Raw genomic sequence first — 13,639 nt, forward strand, 5'->3', positions numbered from 1 at the left:
CTTTCATCCTAACAGGAATATACTTTCTCTGGATTTTCGTTATCTCATTTCTGAAAGCTTCCCATTTTCCAGCCGTCCCTTTACCTGCGAACATCTGCCCCCAATCAGCTTTCGAAAGCTCTTGCCTAATACCGTCAAAATTGGCCTTTCTCAATTTAGAACTTCAACTTTCAGATCTGGTCTATCCTTTTCCATCATTATTTTAAATCTATTAGAATTATGGTCGCTGGCCCCAAAGTGCTCCCCCACTGTCACCTGCCCTGCCTTATTTCCCAAGAGCAGGTCAAATTCTGCACCTTCTCTAGTAGGTACATCCAAATCAGTTTGTTTATCCAAAATTGTTTTTGTCATTTTAAAAGGAAACAAGTAAATATCTCTAAGAGAAACAGGACCAACAGGAATTTTTGACACATGCCAGAATTTAAGAGGTTCCAACTCTCACGAACTATGGAGTAGGCTGAAGCTTTCTTCTTTGGGAGAGAAATCCCAGGGACAATCCAGTACCAGTCTTTAGAATTATGAAGCAGTTCAGTAGAGTGGAAGCAGAGAAGTTGCTCCCCACTTGTCTCCCAGGAAGAGACCAAAGCTAGGGACCATAAACAAAATTGTCCCTAATAAATCCAAAGCCGCACAGAAAAGTGACTTGAGGACCATGCAGAGATATCCCAATGTGGTTTGGAGAAGTTGAGTGAATGGGAAAATGCATAGCAGATGAAATATCATATGAATAAAATGAGTTTATTCCTTTTGGTAACAAAAGCAGGAAGGCAGATCATCACCTGAACAGTGATAGGTTATAAAAGGGGAAGTGCAATGTGACCTTGGTGTCACTGCATAGTCGTCACTGAAAGTATATAGGTGCAGAGGGTGGTGGAGAGAGTAAATATTTTGTTGTCATTCAAAGTGAGAGGATTTGAGTACAAGGGCAGGGGTGTCTTGCTGCAATTATACAGGGCCTTGGGTGAGACCACACCTGTTGTGCTTTGCACAGTTCGGATCTCCTTATTGGAGGATAGATGTTATGGTTATGGCAGGAGTGCAACAAAGGTTTACCAGAATGATTCCCGGGATAGTAGGATTGGTGTTAGTTGGGAGAATCAGTTTGGAATATATTCACTCGTGTTTACACAAATGAGGTTGGGTGGGCCTGGGATAGAGGTGTGGGTATGGCTGGGCTCTCAGAAACCTTTAAAATTCTAACAGGAGCAGACAGATTAAATGCAGGAAGAATGATCCTGACAACCAGGGAGTCCAGAACCAGGGGTCATGGTCATAGTCTAGATTTTTTTTAAATCAACCTCTCCAGAAATGTTATTTCATACTTAATGCAGGATAAACTGGTAAGAATCTCAAATTCACAGCAACAAGTTTTGGTCAAGCAAGTAATACACATTTAAGCTAAATAAATATCTGCAGGAGGAAGGAATAGTAAGATATACTGATAAGGTGAGATGAAGTGAAGTGATCTATGAGAAGATTCACGTGGAGTAGAGACACTAACATGAAGCTGGGCTGAATGGCCTATTGTTTCATTCTCCATTAAAATATTTTGTTTATATAAATCAGATCATTTGTTACTTCTGCTCCTGATCTGTTAAATTAAAAACAAACAACTGAATTTAGCTCCTAGTTTACTTTCTGTTCTCGTCTTTTGTATTTCAAATGATTACGATTTTACACTTCAGGTCATTTTATCTCAAAGAACTCAAATAGCAGGCAGAAAGAAATGAATAAATTGCATAAGTTGCACCTGATATTGGGAGGGTTGTATCATTATTCAGGTTTAGAGGGCTCATGGTTCTGAATGAAAATTCAGAATTATCTCAGAGGGCTACTTGGTAAGGAAGAAAAAATGCTGATCATTAATCTCCTCAGAATCTCTAACGTGGAAGCAGGCCATTCAGCCCATGTCCACATCAACCCTCTGAACAGCAGGTCACCCTCCTTACATTTCCCTGTAACCCCGCATTTCCCACGGCTAATCCACCAAGCCTGCACATCCCTGGACACTGAGCAATTTAACATGGCCAGTCCACCTTCCCTGCATACCTTTGCATGGGAGGAAACTGAAGCACCCGGAGGAAATCCAGGCAGACATGGGGAGAATGTGCAAACTCCACACAGAGAAAAGCCCAAGCGTGGAATTGAACCTGGGGTCCCTGGCACTGTGAGGCAGCAGTGCTAACCACTGCTAACCAAGCAGTACCACCTTCTTGCATATTATAAAATTTGTTATATAAATTCTCACCTCTAATTCTGTCCTTGCCAGTGATATCTACATCTCATGAAAGAATAATGAGGAAAAAAAGAAATGGGACATTATTTCCATTTCAATATCTGAAGTGTTGCACCCATAGTGAGAAAGGTGGTGATTTATTCACTTATGTAGATGAAGCCACTAAGTTTATTTTTTTTCCCTGCAGTGGGTGAGGAAAATACTCTTCTCTAGGGATCAAAAATTATTTATTTTATTGACCTCAAGTACCTCTGATACTTCTTTCTAATCCATTCAGAGGAAATTGGTGGGTCAGAAGGGAAGGGAAGAGGTGCCAAAGTTGTTTGATTGTCGGTTTACCATGAATGGAAGGTGATGGCCTCGTGGTATTATCGCTATTAATCCAGAAACTCGGCTAATGTTGGCAAGTGGTGGGGAGCAGTTTCAAATTCTGCCACAGCAGATGGCAGAATTGAATTCAGTAAAGAATCTGGAATTTGGTTTCATGGTCAACATTAGACATCTTTGTCAATTCTCAGAAAAAAAAATACTGTTTCACTAGTGCTCTTTACGAAGCAAATCCATCAGTGTTACCTGATCTGGCCTATATGTGACTTCAGGCCCACAGAAAGGTGGTTCTCTTAACTGCTTCTGGGCAATTATGGATGGGCAATAAATGCCGACTTAGCCAGTGATGCCCACCTCCCGTTAGTGAATAAAAAAATTACCATGGTAGGTTTGCTAGTATACTAATAGGTTAGTAAAAGCAATATGTCCTTGTGAAATCTGCCATCAATGTGCATGGGGAGGGCAAACCTGCTCCGACTCTATAAACTTTCACCAGGTCAATACCAGAGTAGCAGAGTGACAGTAGTGGGAATGATGTATTTATTGAAATCTATTTATTTACTTAAGTAATGACATTTGTATATGTGCAGGGGAGACTGTGACACATTTCTACCTCAGAGTCAGAAAGTGTTAGGCTCAGCTCCCACTCCACAGATTTCAGGACAAATATCTGGACCAACACTCCCACTTGCAATACTGAGAGAGTGCCACCGTGTCAGAATCATCACCTTTCAAGTGAATCATTTAACAGAGACCCCATACACCACTTCAGGTACATATAAAAGATTCCAGTGGCTGGTAAAGCAAGAAAAATGTTTTCCCTAGCACCCAGGCCTATATTCAATCCTCAATCGGTTTTTATTACATTCCTATATGTGGAAGCTTGCTATGTCCAAACCGGTTGCTGCATTTCTACAGGGCAACGACGGTTTCAAAATGGTATTTTGTTGGTTGTCAAGTACTTTTTTTTATTCTGAGGTTGCAAAAGGTTTGATATATCAAGTACAACCCTTCAGTTTTTACTTTATGGCTTACAGAGTTGAGTCATTCACCTACTAGCAAAACAGATTTGTAAGTGATTTTCTGCAAAAACTATACAGACCAGTCAATTTGATTAGAAATTGATTTATAATGTCATGTTGTTTGACTTCCACAATTTTAAGCACTGTCTGCAGCTTCGATCATCAATATATGATTGGATTCCTTCCACATACAGATTATAAAACTGGCATAATACATTTTTTAACCCAGTAGTTAAGTCTGTGTGTCACTTATGCAACTGTCTACTGTTACAGTAATCTAATTAGACACTCACTGCTGAAGGCAATCCTTGCAATCTTCCACAGTCTGTTTTTTTGGATTAACTAACCAGGGAAAGCAACAGTGAGTGTGAAAGCACAGGGATATTTGAATTCCATGACCAACTATAAACCTGGTAAAGTTAAAGATCCGTCATTATTGCCATTCAACTGGGCTGCAAGGAAGGCAAAAAAAAAACAAGTTCTTTTCTGCACACTATGTGCCATCCAAGAAACCAGATTAAAGGGGGGGGGGGGGGATCAGCTGCCGAGGTCATTTTAAAATCGGTGAGCTATTGCGCACACACCAGCAGAGGAACATCACTACATTCATCCTTCTTACCGGAGTACGAGGAACTTGTGGGAAAAGATTCAAGGTCGTGGGCCGCTTGGGTTTGTAAGATGCCATGCTGACAGGCTTAGATTCTTTCAGAGGACCGTTGTCCTCTTCCTCGATATCAACAGCATCAATCAGGTCGAGCTGCAGCATCTCTGCCTGGATAGTGCAGGGATCATTTCCGCTTGTTGTCGCAGCATTATTGGTCTCCAGGGTCACATGAGACTGAGAAGAGAAGGAGATTGGACAGTAAGGGGTCAACTGTTCATACGGAAGTAGGTAAATTTTGTACACGCTATATAGAAAAGGTTGTAATTCAGTGTCAGACAGGCTTAAAATCTCTCTGCTGTCTGAGCAAATAGAAAGATCCTCCAGGTTATCTCAGTAAAAACACCATAACTCTTGTCACAGGGAGATGTCAACAATTCACACACAAAGCATGTTTATTTTTAATCTAAAACACACATTAACCGAACATTGAAATATGGAACATTAGTGAAGGCCATTCAGCCCATCATGTCTGCACTACTTAGAGTCAGAGACATACAGCATGGAAACGGATTCCACTCCAACCATGTCCATTCAAATTAGTCCCACCTTGCCTGTGTTTGGCCCATATGCCTCCAAACCTTCTCTGTTTATGTATTTATTCAAAATGTCTGTACAATGTTGTAACTGTACCTGCATCCACCAATTCCTTTGCAGTTCATTCCCCACACAAAACCACAGTGCGTGTGAAAAACCTGCCCCTCATGTCCTTTTTAAATCTTTCTCCTCTCACCTTAAAAATATTTTGAACTCTCCCATACTAGGAAAAAAACCTTATCTGTACCCCTCAGTTTTATAAACCTCTAAGGTCACTCCTCAACTTCTTACATCCCAGCCTATTTTTAGAACTCTAACCTTCCATTCCTGGGCAACATACTGGTAAACCCCCTCCAGTTTAATAATATCCTTCCTATAGCTCATTGAATGATTCATCCAATTAGTTTCATTCCCTGACCTTTCCCCATTGTCCTTAATTTTCCTGTCCAAGTAGTCAGCGTACACTTTACATATCCACCCTGCCTTTCCATACATTAGATGTGCTAGCAGTTCATTAGCCAGTTGCCAATTGTCATAAACAGTTCTTGCAGGAAAATCTACAAAACTACAAACCTAATGCTCCAAAGACCAAAACAATTAGCAAAGTTGCATACAATAAGAACAAACTCACTTTTCCAACAACTGAAAGACCATCTATCCAAGCATCATTAACGCAGTATAATGCTCCAAGGCACGTCAATCAAATCACTAAATCACAGGGGCCTTCAGACAGTTAAGTCAAAGCTTTTTCAAAGATGTTGGACTGAAGAGGCATCTTAAAAGGGAAAGAGGTAGAGAAACCTGAAGGTTGAAGGAGGTGAATTCAAGAGTTTAGGCCAGTCAGCTAAAGGCACGACAGCCAAATGTGATTAAAATTGGGAATTTAAAAGGAGGGCAGAATCAGAGAAACAAGAGATATTGGAGAATTGTAAGGTTGGAGGAGATTACAGAAATAGGAAGGAGCAAGGCTATCAGAGAAGTTTGAAATTTTCAAAATCAAGGCATTATTGGACTGAGAGCTAATTTTGATCAATGAGCTTGTGGGAATGATGGGTGAACAGAATTTGGGTGTGAATTAGAATGCAGATTGGAAAGTCAATACAGATCAGCAGCATTGCCAGCAAGAGATTCCTTTCAAACCGAGGATGCCAAAACCGATTCATTCAAAATGTTAGGCCAGTATAAATTGAATTCTCTGCAGTTACACAAAATGGTCAATTCTGAATTACCAGTCTATACCTTAACACAAAACCAACAACTCCACATTGCACATATTACCTTAAGGCATGTGGGGCTGGTTCCTGCTTTGTCAGTGCGTGTTTCTTCATCAGGGTCCCCCTTTCCTCACTAAAGATTAATGCTGTGACAATAAAAGCTGTTCCTATTGGAAGTTCATGTGGGAGCTGCAGAGTTATGGGCTCTTTTACACAATAACTGACCACACTGAATAATTTTTAAGTGTCGTGTTTGAGAAATATCTAACTAGCTGTTCATCTAGACTGACACACCAACTGCAGTACCGAGGAATGTTGCATTGTCAGAAGTGCCTTCTTTCAGAGGAGGTACTAAACCAAGGCTTTTTTAAAAGATCGCATGGTACTTTTTGAAGAATGGGAGATGTATACTCCCTGGTGTGCTATCTAATATTTATCCCACAAGAAATATCACTTATGATAACATATATGGTCATTTTCATACGTCGTCTGAGTGACTTTGCTGAGCTAATTGGAGGCTAAAGTTTGAAAAATCAGTGGGAGGTCAGTGCTATAACGGAAGCTAAAGTTTGAAAAATCAGTGGGAGGTCAGTGCTGTCTGCTGGGCTAGACAATGTGGGTTTAAGATTCACTGCAGAAGCAGAGGCACAAAATCAAGTCCGACTCTCCACGTCTGTAGTGACTAAATGCTGTATATTGGGAAGGGAAGATAAACAAAACCCTTGTCCCCTTCAGGTGATGGTTGCAAATTAGCCCATACCACTCTTACAAAAAGCAGCATTACAATTGTGAAAGTATTAAAAAAAAAGTGATACTCTGACACAGAGGGATCCTTCTATATGAATCACAAAAACATTAGTGAGTGGATGCAAGTCATTAGAAAGGCAAATGGAATGTTGGTCTTTATGGAATGGGGGAAGTGAAAAGTAGAGAAGTCTTGCTACAACTATTCAGGTTATGGATAGGTCTGCATTATGTGCAGTTTCTATTTTCTTAATTAAGGAGAGATATCTATTTGGACTGGAGAAAGTTCAGAAAATGTTCACTCGGCTAATTCTGAGGATTAAAGGATTGCCATTTTGGGCTTTTATGCTCATTCTAAACACAAAGTGATACAATTTTACAGATCAATAGTATCAGGACTAGACAAGGTAAGTGCAGGAAGGATGTTCCTGATTACCAAGTATCCAGAAGCAGGCATCACTTTTAAGGATACATGGTAGGCCATTTGGAAAGAGGAAGAGACATTTCTTCACCCAGACAGTGGTGAGCATATGGAATACTCTGCTGCAGGAAATGGTTGAGGCCAAAACAATTGAATTGTTTTGAGGAGTTAGATATAGTTCTTCTGACGAAAGTCATCAAAAGGTACGGGAAGAAAACAGGGTACTAAGGAACAGGGTACTAAGTTGGATGATCAACCACTATCATTGAATGGTGGAGCAGGTTCAAAGAGAGAATAGCATATTCCTTCACCAATTTTCTATTTTTCTATGAAATAAGATTTTGAGATGGTGTGACAGTAGAGGCTGAAGGGAGTTTCCTTCATAGGAAAATTTCAAAAGTAGTTTCAAATACAGTTTCAAACTGAGGCTTCCCCAACTAAGGAAAAAGGCGAAGAGAAATGTCTTCTCTCAAAGGTTGTTAATATTTGGATTTCACTACCCCAGAGAGCAGTGGAAACTGGGATAATGAATATATTCAAATCTAAGTTGGACAGATGTTTGATTTTGGACTGAAAAGGTTAAGGGAAATAAGCAGGAAAGTGGAATTAAAGCCACAATGAGATCATCCATGATCATCTTTGAATTGTGGAGCAGGATTAAAAAGGATCAAATGGTCAATTCCCACTCCCATTTCTTATGTTCCTAATTCATTCTACTGTCCTGGTCAATATGAAACACTCAACCAACATTGTTGACAAAACAAATTACCCGGTCATTATCTTATTTCCAGTTACTTGGAGTTGGCAGTGTGCAAATTTTAGCACTGTTAGATTCAATACCCGGATATTAGCCATTCCTTTAGACTCTCATGACATGCATTTCAGGATTCAACCAATCCTATTGTGCAGAGACTTGGCACTGTGTGGGTTTGACGACTGCCTCGTTAGTTCAGTGTGTGGAGAGCAGCTGGAATGTCAAATTGCTAAGATAGGTCTATTTGTTTACTTTGCTGAACTATTCCCATTAGCAGGTGGTCTGAGTAGGAAACCAGGGGTGAGAGAATGGGAACTGAAGGGGACCATTTCGTCCTTTTTGCCTGTTCCACCTTTCAACGAAATTATGATTAATCTACATTTTAACTCTATCTCGCCTTGACCCTTCAACACATTTGGTTAACAAATATCAATCTCAGTTTTAAAATTAATAACTGACACAACATCAATTGCCATTTGCAGAGAAGAGGTCCAAACTTGCACCAATCTTTGCATAAAAGGGTGTGCTTTAGTCTATACCTGATTCTAATTCATACTTCCATAAATTCCAGAGAATGCGTAGAATAAAATCTGTTCACACCTTAATTCTTTGAGTCCAGATAATGTTCTAATAAGTTAACAGTGCATTCCTTGCAAGGGTACCATTTCCTTCCAAAACAGTAGAGTGCCCAGAATCACTAACAGCTTTCTGACCTGTAGTCTAAGCAGGATTTTACATGCCTGAAGCACTGCTCCTACCCCCTAAGTATTCTAACACAAAAGGCTAGCATTCCATTCACCCTTTTGATTATTTTCTTTCCTCCTTCATGACATTTCAGTGATTTGTTAACTTGGATTGCTCAAGTCTTGCATTGGATCAGAACCATTTCTCACTTTTCCCCAGTTCTATCAATTTTTGGCCCAAAATAAGCATTGCCTTGCTCTGAAATCTATTTTCCCATTCACCTAATTCCTCTGTATACTTCCTAAGGCTATAATTTCACCCGTACTTCATAACCAGCAAGTTTGCGCGTGACTTGCTATCTCACCATCTAAGTAGTAAATGGTTGAGACCCCAGCACAGTACAGTGCAGAGCATCGTTAGTTACATCATGTCAATTAGATTACTACCCATGATGCTGACTCCCTACATTCAACCAAAGTCTTAACCAAGTCAATAAATTGTCCGAAATTCCATGAGCAAGCTCAGAAATTGATCCCGAACCAAGGGAACAGCGCAGACCAGGAAAGCAAAAAAAAGCCCTAAATCAGGCTAAATGCACTGACCAGGCTAAAGGCAATGATCATTGGGTGTAAGTTTGCTTACTAAGCTGGAAGGTTCATTCAGACGTTTCGTCACCATACTTGATAATATCATCAGTGAGCTTCCGGTGAAACTGTTGGTAATGGCCCGCTTTTTACGCGTTTAGGTTTCCTTGGGTTGGTGATGTCATTTTCCATGGTGACGTCATTTGTTGTGGTGATGTCATTTCCTGTTCTTTTTCTCAGGGGGTGGTAAATGGGATCCAAGTCAAAATGTTTGTTGATAGAGTTCTGGCTGGAATGCCATGCTTCCAGGAATTCTCATGTGTTTCTCTCTGTTTGGCTTGTCCTAGGATGGATGTGTTGTCCCAGTCAAAGTGGTATCCTTCCTCATCTAGAATATTAGTGAGAGTGGGCTGTCTTTTTGTGGCTAGTTGATGTTCATGTATCTTGGTGGCTAGTTTTCTGCCTGTTTGTCCAACGTAGGGTTTGTTACAGTTCTTGCACGGTAGTTTTGCACATAAACACATAAATGCATCTAAACACAAAAAGTGGGCCATACCACCAGCACTTCAGCAAAAGCTCACTGGTGATGGTAAAGTACCTAGTATGGTGACAAAACATCTGAAAACGAACCTTCCAGCTCAGCGAGCAAACCTACACCCAGAACCTCAAAATGAGTTTCAAATCTTCTCAAAACTAACTAGCAGTGATCATTCTCAAAACCCAAAAGGGTCATTCATCATGAGATGCACGTCAGCAATCAACAGAAAGAGGTTGTGAAAAGCCTTGAGACTTTATAGCACCACTCAGCTATTTCTGCTCAATTGCTGCTGAAGGCTCATCTGACTTGAACATCTGGATAAGCTATTTTCAGAACTAGCTTCAACTACAGATTTTATCATTTTTGAAGGGAAAAGCAAATGAACAAATAAGATTATTTAAGAATATACACTGATTTACTTTACATTATAGGAGATCTATAATGGACTGAGCAACCTCCTGTCATAAGACAGTGGTTTTGATGCTAAATCACAATGCATTCTCATCTCATGTTTCAAACAATGGCCTGTAATTCTGAGAGACAGGTGAGGAAAACATGAAATAATCCAGACAAATGAGTAAAGTCCCTTTATTGTTGGTCGTTTACATGGAGTCGATCCCAGACTTCATGCTGCTAAGTCAGGCTAACCCAGCAAAACAATGGGCTGGATTTTCACAGGAGTGACAATCCCAGAGTGCCCCATCAGTCCTATTTACTTTTGTTAAGGTACAGCTCCCTTGTTCTGGTACAAGATTCCAATCACAGCCCTTTTAAGAATGTGGAACATAGCCTATAACTAACAGGTCCTTCCTAGTGCAGGGCAGTCAGTTGCAATGTTGTGATTGAAACACCTACCAGCACAGCCAGAGACTCTGACAGTTCCTGTGAAAAGAGGGATGTGCAAGAATGGGGTGTCATGTGAGTGAGGAACTAGGTGCAAGATGGTGAAGATGCCCAAGTTAGCGACAGAGTGGGTCAGGGTGAAGTGCGTGTAGAGGACGGAGCGGAATTGGCTCTGGCGGCAAACGAGGAGGAGCAGGTGAGGTGTCAGGTCTGATGGTAGGAGAGTGACATGTCAGGTCCTTGGATAAAGGAAAACGGTGGTGTCAGGCCTGGTGACAGAGAGAGTGATGCCTCAGTATCCAGTGTGAGCAAGGGGTCTGAGGAGAATTAAGCCTGACTTGGGTGAACAAGATGAGAGAAAGTGAGGACTGCAGATGCTGGAGATCAGAGTTGAAAAGTGTGGCGCTAGAAAAGCGCATCGGGTCAGGCAGTATCCGAGGAGCAGGAGAGTCAACATTTCAGGTGTAAGCCCTTCATCAGGAAGCTTAGATGCATTGAGGAAAGCTATTTAGACATAAAGGAGAAAATAATAGGAGGGTATGTTGACAGATTTAGCCACTGTGGGGTCTGCCAAGGTTCGTGTCCAGCAAAAACTGCAATTACACTGAATACTCTGCTTCAGTGATGAAAATTCTATGTAAAATCTAATGAAAAAAAAATCAAGACAGCTGACATCTTTGCAGACTCCACTAAAACTGGAATCAACTCATTGGTCCAGTCTACAGAAACTAATGGCATAATTGTCAAGGTCTCAAAAGTCCAACTTTCTGGAGAATTGCTATCAATAGCGGAGTGGCCAAGGCTGTCACATACTCTCTGTTGCACACTGCATTCTGTATCTTTTCATGGTTTCCTGACAGAAAGGATGCCTTCAGGCCAACCACAGCAGCAGCTCTCCTGAGTGGGCCTCCAGTTAGTCTTTCCCCAGGTTCTAATCCAACTAGCTTACCCATTTGGCAAAATAGTTAGCAATTGGATGAAAAAGAAAATAAATCTAGGAAGTGAAGATCAGGAGCTATTTAAAAATAGCTCCTCAGGTTTTCAGCTGCAGGCTGATTCAAGAGGCTTCAGAGAATTAGTTTGAAATAATCCTAAAGAAGGGCACAAGCTTCTTTTCAAGATTAATGGAGAGGGAAAAATAGAACAAGAATTTATTTGGCACTACAATATGTACCAGACAGATAACACGTGTTGCAGGATCTATGAAGGAATTCCAGCATTCCGGGGCTAAATAATTGCTCTATATGCAAAAAGCATTGAAAAATCAAGTTCCTGTCACACATGACGCATTGATGAGCAGCTTGTTTATCTTTTCTCTTAAGGTGAGGCTGCTTTTTAAGATCCAATAATGTTTATGTTGCTAAGTAACATTGGGTAGCCTTATGACATAAACAGATGATTACTCAGTGTGTGAGAAATGCTTAGTCTGATTTGTTGAGGTATCTTTTACAAAAACACCCCTCACTTCCTGCCAACCTGACATCAAGCCTCTCCGATTGCTCCCAGGATATGGATCTGAAAACAGAACTGCATAAAAACCAACATTCAGAGGAAGGGTCACTCAACCTGAAACATTAACAGTGCTTGCTCTCTCCACAGATGGTGCCAGACCTGCTGAGCTTTTTCAGCAAATTGTTTTTGTTAAAGGTTATAATGACACGTTTCCACTTCAGAGATGAATTTCACGCACAGATATCACGCAGCCCACTGGCATAAAGTGGGCAGGAGTATTTCATGTTTTTAAATTTTTAACCACCAAGCACAGGTTAATATCTGCCCCAATGTTTAAGATCAATGAAATGCTGACATAATTAGTCTTTCACCACAGATGCACTATGGTCTTACTGAACAATTCCATTGGAAATAGAAACTAAAATACAGAAAACAATGAAACTTCACTCTGCCTGTGCTGCTCACAGCCCTGGGAGTACAGTAGGGACTGAGTAGCAAGGAGCTCCATTCATGCCACAAATATCCCATGGACCCTTTTTCTCAAATTTTGTCAAAGGTTACGAGAATATTAATATAGGACTCATCTGGTGATGGTCAAAAAAGAGACCATCAATAACAAACTCCCTGCTGCTATGGCAAAAGTCCTATTTGAATAAAGTTACCAAACAAAATCAGTGACTGAGCAAAGAGTGAGAAATTAGAACAGGTGACCAAAGCATTGATCAAAGATCAAAGTGAAGGGCACCTCAAAAGGGGAAGAGGGGTAGTGTGTGCATGTGCATTCAAATGAATCAGTCATGCATAACAAAATTTAGAGGGCAACTCATCCATGCCACTTCATGTCCTTCCCCCCCCAATTCCCATGTCACAATCTCCATGCCAATCTACACCCCTCCACACAATCCATAGCATTTCCCACACAAAACTAGACTCTATTCCCGATCCCCATGCTCCAACATTAATTTTATTCCAATTATTATACTTTAAGCCCAGAGGAAGCATGGAACTAATTAGAAGGCAGAACTAATTAATTTTGTCTCCCCCGGCTTCCTTATTTTCTGTGTATCTATTCTTTTTTTAAAAAAAGAAAAAGCAGCAAATTCAATGGATGAACATAACCTGTTTTAAATCGCTCATGGCCGATTCCATCATATAACTGAATATGGGACAGACAGATAGATAGACTGACACCGAAGTGAAAGAGAAAGATTAGTCCAATTAGAATGTGAATGCTGGAGTGTTGCAGATTTGGCAAGTAAATTAAAATGTCTCTTCCTCATGACCATGGGAAAGACTTAGTTGATCTCAGTTAACAGCACTACAATTGACCTGATATTATTACAGCTAAAGAGTTTTCTTTTGAATTCTATCCTACTATATGGGGAGACAATGGCCTAGTCGTATCATCATTGGACTATTAATCCAGAAACTCAGCTAATGTTCTGGGCAGGAGAAAGTGAGGCCTGCAGATGCTGGAGACCAGAGTTGAAAAATGTGGTGCTGGAAAAACACAGCAGGCCAGACAGCATCGGAGGAGCAGGATAATCGACATTTCGGGCATAAGCCCTTCTTCAGGAATGAGGCTGGTGTGCCAAGCGGGCTGAGATAAAAGGTAGGGGGGA

The 13,639-nt window shown here is 40.7% G+C and overlaps 1 protein-coding gene across 7 annotated transcripts in view; it reads right to left on the bottom strand.

Moving 5' to 3' along the window:
* mapk8ip1b (mitogen-activated protein kinase 8 interacting protein 1b) overlaps positions 1–13,639 on the bottom strand; it is a 150,414-nt gene that overhangs the window by 43,615 nt on the left and 93,160 nt on the right. For all 7 annotated transcript variants that reach the window (XM_043705588.1, XM_043705587.1, XM_043705586.1 and 4 more), the window contains one exon: positions 4,205–4,423. In XM_043705588.1, the coding sequence (XP_043561523.1) occupies positions 4,205–4,423 (219 nt within the window). The remainder of the gene's footprint in view (positions 1–4,204; positions 4,424–13,639) is intronic.

Source organism: Chiloscyllium plagiosum, chromosome 16 (assembly GCF_004010195.1).
Source record: "Chiloscyllium plagiosum isolate BGI_BamShark_2017 chromosome 16, ASM401019v2, whole genome shotgun sequence".
NCBI classification, from domain to species: Eukaryota; Metazoa; Chordata; class Chondrichthyes; order Orectolobiformes; family Hemiscylliidae; genus Chiloscyllium; species Chiloscyllium plagiosum.